Source organism: Phaseolus vulgaris, chromosome 4, assembly GCF_000499845.2.
Source record: "Phaseolus vulgaris cultivar G19833 chromosome 4, P. vulgaris v2.0, whole genome shotgun sequence".
Classification (NCBI taxonomy): Eukaryota; Viridiplantae; Streptophyta; class Magnoliopsida; order Fabales; family Fabaceae; genus Phaseolus; species Phaseolus vulgaris.
Genome location: NC_023756.2, coordinates 18,114,988 through 18,122,698, shown reverse-complemented (window position 1 = coordinate 18,122,698; position 7,711 = coordinate 18,114,988). Strand labels below are relative to the sequence as shown.

The following is a 7,711-nucleotide window of genomic DNA, read 5'->3' as shown; positions in this document are numbered from 1 at the left end:
TTATAACTTCAGTCCCACCTCAAGAGTTCAGTTACAGTTGCAGTTTCCAACCTAGTCCCCTCGAGATTCTACAAAGAGCCATTGTTCATTGAGAAATTGGTGCAGTTTTCACCAATTGCTTTTGGTCGAGTTGCGGTGTGATCATGTTCGTTTGATTTCGAGTCCTTTACCCTTTGGAATTGCACGATAGTTAGGAAGGTTTTCAGAAACCACGAAAATGAGACCCGCAAGCGCTAGGAGTGAAGAGATGACCATGCGGCAACTCATAGGTATGATGCAGGGATTGCAAGAAGCAAGGGCAACATCAAAAGCGGAGCAAGAGCGCATGCAGGCGGATCTCGCAGCATCCCAGGCGAGAAACGATGAGCTCCACCGCAGCAACGAGGAACAACGCCGCGGGTGGCGTGACGTAGACGAGCCTGACTCTGTCACCCCACCACGAGAATTCTCACAGGCGATCCTAGAGACAGCGATCCCCAACACATTCACGGGGCCCAAAGTAACCTTCACAGGGATAGATGATGGAGATCAAGATCAAGAAGAAATAGAAGCCAATAATCAAGGACAAGAGGAGGTAGAGGCCCAAGTTGAAGACGCTTAAGAAGTCATTAGCCCACCTCATAGGCTTACAAGGAGCAAGTTTAAGGAATTAGGAAATAGTTGAAGATTGTTTTCTCTTTTTATAGTATCTTTTGTATTAAAAGGTGCTTAGAGGGAAACATTAGACACCTCTTTTGTAAAAGCATCTTTAGGCTTTAGTTTAGAAAATTCTAGAAGCTTGGGGAGTGAGCTTAGTAGGGGCATGAGTGTAGGAGTCTTTTGGGTAGCTTATGGAATAAGCTTTGTAAGCAAATGACCGGCCCTTGCTCCTATAAAAGGAGGGCTTAGGTCCTTCATAATGCAGAATTGATGTTTGAAGTAGCAAAACTCTCCCAAATTGGTGATTGAGTGTGTGAGAACTTGTCTTCTCCTCTTCCTAGTCTCATATTGAGAGCCTTGGTTCCCTCAAGTGGCGGAAATTCACACTTATCTTGGAGCATTCATACTTCAAGTGGCGTGTCCATCAACCAAGCTCTTCATTCACATAAGCTCCTCTCTTCTTCATCTTTTCATTTCATCTCCATGTTCATACGAAGCTAAAACATGTCTTAGGTTCCTATTCTTGCAATTTCATTCGGTGCTTTAGCTTAATTCTTGTTATGGTTCGGTTCTTCTTCTCTTTAGCTGGTTTCATTTGGTTCTTCTTCATTTCCTATTAATTTGTTCGGTGCAGTTCAGTTTCTAAGCAATTTAAACGGTTCATTTGTTTTCTTACTTCTTTTAATCGGTTCAATTGGCAAGAAATGGGTCTTCCGTGCGAGTTTGGTGTTTGGTGCAAGTTTTGGTGAGTTCTTGAAACATAGAACATTGATCCATTTCTATTAAAAGAGTCCAACTCAAGTTGATTCCATAAAATGTCAAAGAATCATCTATATCTTGCTATTGGAATCATATCAATAGAGGACCCTGAGGCGCACCTCACTGCGTTCCACACACAGATAATGCTGGTAGGCGGCTCTGATGCCGTAAGGTGCAACCTCTTCATGAGCACATTGACTGGGATGGCCATGGACTGGTTCGTCAGCCTCCCAGAGGGTCATATCACGTCCTTCACACAGTTGTCGCAGTTATTCAGAGAGCAGTATCTAGCCAACAGGGCTCCACCCCCAGTTTCATACGACCTGTTCAACGTGAAGCAGTATCAAGGTCAGACTTTGAAGGAGTACATAAGCCGCTTTGGGGCGCATGTGGTGAAGGGTGGCACCAAGGAGGAGCCCATGATTGTGTACGCATTCAGAAAGGGGGTGTGTCCTGGGCCTTTCTGCGAGTCAATCATTCGCAATCGCCCCAAGACGTTTGCTGAAATAAGGCGTCATGCAGTAGAGCACATTGCCTCAGAGGGGGAGGTGTACGAGAAACGCACAACTATCGCGCCCGCACGCCCGAGAGGACGTATGCGCACACAACCCGCTAGGGTCCACGAAGCAGCTACAAAGAGAAAGAACCAAGACAGGAAGCGCCCCTATGAGGCAAGGAGGACCCAGCCTAAGGGTCGAGCAGAGGGAAGGAGTGAAGGAAATAGACCCCTGAGGCACAATTTCGTGGTGGAGCTTAAAGACCTCATCGTTGTGCCCAACATAGCAGACAGGTTGAGGCCACTGGTGAAGTCTGACAAGGTGCTGGGACCCCACAAAGATTCGTGGTGCAAATTTCACGAGGCATTCGGGCACCATATCAACAACTGCTTAGCGCTGGGCTATCAGTTGGATGAACTTGTGAAGAATGGTTTCCTAAAGGATTATCTCGCTGGGCCTACTACGACCACAACCATGGCAATACCAGAGGAGGGTCAAGCGCACGAAATGCCGACTCACGGAGAAGTGCACACCATTTCTAGCGGCTTTTCCGAAGGAGGACCCACTGCCTCTCAACGTAAAAAATATGTGAGGTCAGTGAGTTCAGTTGCTGAGGAGTTTCCGGATGACCCGTGGGAGTCAGACCTTGTTTTCGCAAGGGCTGACCTGCGGGATGTCGTCCCACACGACAATGACCCCGTGGTCATTTCAGTAGTCACAGCGGGAAGAAAGGTACACAGGGTTCTCGTCGACCAGGGCAGTTCTGCAGACGTCATGTTTTGGTCGACCTTCAATAAGCTTCAGTTATCCCCTGACCTTTTGAGACCCTATACTGGATGCCTATATGGATTTGCAGACAACCCGGTGGAGGTACGTGGATACTTGGAGCTGAGAACGACATTCACTGATGGAGCGGCATCACGCACCGATCCGGTATTTGGTGGTTAACGCCAACTTAGCCTATAACATCTTGTTAGGCAGACCTGCCCTGAACAGATTAAGGGCAGTGTCTTCCACGCGCCACATGAAGATGAAGCTACCCGATCTTAGTGGCAAAGTGATTGTAATCAAGTCAGATCAGGAAGAGGCCCGAAAATGCTATGAAAATAGCCTGAAGACAAAGAGAGGCGTGGTCATGGTGGTTGAACGACCACCAATTTCAAATTCGCGAATGGAGTTAGGATCATTGGAAGAGAAGTCCACGCCTCTTGAGGTCACGCCCATAGGGGCGACGCCTATAAAGGATGTGTGCGGAGAAGAAAGTGGCGGTGATGCCTCGCCGATGGAAGAAGCATACCCAGAGGCCTCGCCCATGGAAGAAGCGTCGGAGGAGGCGATGCCCGATGCATCCAATAGGGCTAGGCCTATAGAAGAGGACCACAGGAATGAGTATTGTGCAGAGAGCGTGCAAGGTGAGCGACCCCAACCAGTAGACAACGTAGTGGAAAGGCAAATAGGGGGTAAGGTGTTCAAATTAGGACGCTTCTTAAGCCAGGAAGAACAAGAAGAGGTAGTTGTAGTGATCTCGCGCCAGATCATCGACCCAGATTTTTTGTGCCACCATCTTACCATGGATGCCAAGGTTCGCCCTGTGCGACAGAGAAGGAGGAAGTTCAACGAAGAACGAAGCCTCGTCGTGAAGGAAGAGACGCAGAAGCTGCTAAGTGTCGGGCACATCAGGGAGATACAATACCCTGAGTGGCTGACCAACGTAGTTCTAGTGAAGAAGGAGAATGGGAAGTGGAGGATGTGCGTCGACTTCACAGATTTGAACAAGGCATGCCCAAAGGACCCATATCCGCTGCCCAACATCGACGCGTTAGTAGATAGCGCCTCAGGCTGCAAAGTGCTGAGTTTCTTGGATGCATTCTCAGGTTACAATCAGATCAAGATGCATCCAAGGGATGAGAGTAAAACGGCGTTCATGACAGAGACATGCAGTTACTGGTATAAAGTGATGACATTTGGGTTGAAGAATGCAGGCGCCACCTACCAAAGGCTAATGGACAAAGTCCTCGCACCTATGCTGGGAAGAAACGTCCAGGCCTACGTAGATGACATGGTGGTGACTTCACTGGAAAGAGGGCAGCACGCAGCAGATTTGGAAGAACTGTTTGCTACCATATCAAAGTATCGCCTCAAGTTAAACCCAGAAAAGTGCGTCTTTAGCGTGGAGGCAGGGAAGTTCTTGGGATTTATGCTCACCGAGAGAGGCGAACCCCGATAAGTGTGTAGCTATCATCACCATGAGAAGCCCAACATCAGTTAAGGAAGTTCAGCAGTTGACTGGGAGGATGGCAGCTTTGTCAAGGTTTGTGTCTGTTGGAGGGGAGAAGGTCCACCACTACTTCCAATGCCTCAAGAGGAATAGCCGTTTTGCATGGACAGATGAGTGTGAAGCAGCGTTCCTTAAGTGGAAGGAGTACTTGGCGACGCCACCTTTGCTTTGCAAGCCATAAGTAGGCGTCCCCCTTCGATTATACTTTGCGGTATCAGAGTGAGCCATTAGCTTTGTTCTGGTCCATGAGCAAGACCAAGTGCAGAAGCCCATTTACTTCGTAAGCAAGGCATTGCAAGGCTCAGAATTGAGGTACCAGTCACTAGAGAAGGCGGCATTAGTAGTGGTGTTCTTAGCCAGAAGGCTCCGCCATTATTTCCACAGTTTCACAGTGGTGGTGATGACGAACCTCCCCATCCAGAAAGTACTTCAGAAGCCAGATGTAGCGGGGAGGATGGTTCGCTGGGCGGTGGAGCTATCAGAGTTTGATATCCAGTATGAACCCAGGGGATCCATCAAGGGGCAAGTCTATGCTGATTTCGTGGCAGAGCTCTCACCAGGGGGAGACCCTCAAGAGGTGGAGTTAGGGTCACAGTGGATGCTCTTAGTGGATGGGTCCTCCAACCAATAGGGGAGCGGCGCTGGAATAATCTTGGAAGGGCCTAACGGAGTATTGATTGAGCAAGCTTTACGTTTCGCCTTCAAAGCAAGCAATAACCAAGCGGAGTACGGGGTGTTGATTGTTGGGATGCTTTTGGCTAAAGAAATGGGCGCCCAAAGCCTCTTGGCAAAGAGTGACTCACAATTGGTCACAAGACAAGTAACAGGGGAGTATCAGGCAAAGGATCCACAGATGGCTGCGTACTTAAGGTACGTCGAGGTGTTGAAGGGAGCCTTCGCCGCGTTTGAGCTGGTGCATGTCCCTAGGGAGCAAAATGCCAGAGCTGACCTGCTTGCCAAGCTGGCCAGCTCAGGCAAGGGGGGAAGGCAGAGGACCGTCATCCAAGAGACGCTCAAAACGCCGCGAAAGTTTGTGGCGGACAACAGGGTGGATGTCCTTCACATTAGTACAGCAAGAGGAAAGCCAAGGAGCCACCGCTCTTTTAGTCAAGGTACGGGGAGGGCACCCTGCATCAGCACCTACGTGACCTCGCCGGAGGAAGAGAAGGGCGTACAGGTATACGCCTTGGAGGAAGGAGACACCTGGATGACCCCTTACAGGCGATACCTCGTGGATGGGATCCTCCCAACGGAACCAGAAGAAGGCAAGAAGGTCAAAAGGAATGCTGCAAGGTACACCTTAGTGGATGGGATATTATTCAGATATGGGTTTACACACCCTATCTTGACGTGCGTAAGTGGCGACAAGTGCACCAGGATAATAGCTGAACCCCACGAAGGTATTTGTGGGAGCCACGTGGGAGGAAGATCCTTGGCATCCAAGGTAATACGTGCAGGTTTTTTCTGGCCAACGGTAAGAGAAGACTGCGTTCGATACGCCCAGCGTTGCAAGCAGTGTCAAATGCACGCTGATTGGCACAAGGCGCCGCCAAAGGAACTGAGATCCATATACAACCCATGGCCTTTTCATACTTGGGGGATTGATATCTTAGGCCCGTTCCCACTGGCGATAAGGCAGATGAAGTACTTAATCGTGGCCATCGAGTACTTCACCAAATGGATAGAGGCAGAACCAGTGGCACAGATCACTGCGCACAAGGTACAACACTTTGTTTGGGAGAACATTGTGTGTCGTTTTGGGGTGCCGAGGCGTTTTATTTCAGACAATGGCACCCAATTCATGAGCCAACAGTTGGGGAAGCTGTGTACAGAAGTAGGAATCAAGCAGGTGTTTGCATCAGTCGAACACCCCCAGACGAATGGGCAGGTCGAGTCAGCGAATAGAGTTTTGTTGAGAGGTTTGAAACGCAGATTAGAGAAAGCTAAAGGGGCGTGGGCAGAAGAGGTACCGAGGATTGTGTGGGCTTACCACACCACGCCCCAATCTTCCACCATGGAGACGCCTTTCAGCCTAGTATATGGGTCGGACGCCATGATCCCAGTGGAGATCCACGAGAGCTCGCCTCATTTCCTAGGCTTCGTGGCAGAAGAATCCAATGAAGAAAGGAAAGTGAACCTGGATCTGATAGACGAAGCTAGAGAAGAGGCGAGAATAAAGGCTGAGGTTGTGAAGAGAAGAGTGGAGCGTCAGTACAACTCTAAGGTGAAGCTGCGACAATTCCAGGTTGGTGATCTGGTCATGAGGAAGGCTCACCCTTACGAGTTGGAAAACAAGTTGTCTCCCAAATGGACTGGACCGTTCAGAGTAATCAAAGCCAAGGGGAATGGTTCATATAAGTTAGAGACTCTAGAAGGAGGCCCCATCCCACGTAGTTGGAATGCGGCGAATTTAAAGTTTTATTTCAGTTGAAATTTTGTAAAGGGGACACTTTTTTTGCCTCCCATGGGTTTTTTAATGAGGTCACCCAAATAAAGAAAATAGAAGTTTACGATATTTCTGCCTTAGTTTTCCCCTCTCATGTAAGATCAAAGATTAAAGAAACAAAAGACAAAGACTCAAGGCAATGCCAGGCGTCGCCAAGATAAGGCATCGCCAAGATAAGGCGTCGCCAAGATGAGGCGTCACCAAGATGAGGCGTCGCCAAAATGAGGCGTCACCAAGATAAGGCGTCGCCAAGATGAGGCGTCGCCAAGATAAGGCATCGCCAAGAAGAGGCGTCGCCAAGATGAATGTCGCCAAGACGAGACCTCGCCAAATTAAGGGGTAAAGGCGAGGTTCAGAGCAAGATAACAGGTACGTTGAGTAAAGGTTAAAATCTGGGTGCCCAATCCTCTGAGCAGGGGTTAAGGGATTCCTTCGGGACGCCCCCTCCTCAGGTATGAGTAGCTAGCCCCGGTATCAAATGTTAGACATAAGTTAAAAATCCAGGTGCCTAGTCCTTGAGCAGGGGTTAAGGGATTCCTTCGGGACACCCCCTCCTCAGGTATGAATAGCTAGCCCAAGTATCAGACGTTAGACGAAGGCTAAAATCTGGGTGCCTAGTTCTTGAGTAGGGGTTAAGGAATTCCTTCGGGATGCCCCCTCCTCAGGTAGGAACAACTAGCCCCAGCGTCTGATGTTTAGAACACTTTGCCTTGGTGTTTTCAGACAACCTGAGGACGATACGGCGCTGCTATAGTGGGCCCTCCTCAGGCGTTGGCAGCAAGCGCGAAGAGATAAGGGCGAAGTTACTATGGTGTTTGATCCTGCCTGTTGACCGGAACGCTGGAGAATGCCTCATCAAAGGATCGACGTGCGCGCCGCTTCTCACCTCCGTTCCTTTCCGGGATCTACCTCAAGAACCTGCAAAGAAACAACACGGCGCCGCTGCGGCCGATCGCACTCCGACGCTCAAGTCAGTGACGGTATCACCAAATACTAAGAACAAGAACCGTGCAAATCCTCTCTCACAATCAGCTCTATCACTCGCAAGCGTAAAGTGTATGAACTGAACGTGCGTACCTCAGAAAGTCTGTT

The 7,711-nt window shown here is 49.3% G+C and overlaps 1 protein-coding gene across 1 annotated transcript; it reads left to right on the top strand.

Annotated features, from left to right (window-relative positions):
* The first annotated feature begins 1,601 nt into the window (after nucleotides 1-1,601).
* LOC137838406 (uncharacterized) lies at nucleotides 1,602-2,843 on the top strand. The gene has a single exon (XM_068647651.1). The coding sequence runs from the start codon at nucleotides 1,602-1,604 to the stop codon at nucleotides 2,841-2,843; it is 1,242 nt and encodes a 413-aa protein (XP_068503752.1).
* The last annotated feature ends 4,868 nt before the right edge of the window (nucleotides 2,844-7,711 follow it).

Bases quoted from the DNA above. Each gene is read 5' to 3' on its own strand.
- LOC137838406 (XM_068647651.1), top strand. From the start codon at position 1,602: ATGGCCATGGACTGGTTCGTCAGCCTCCCAGAGGGTCATATCACGTCC.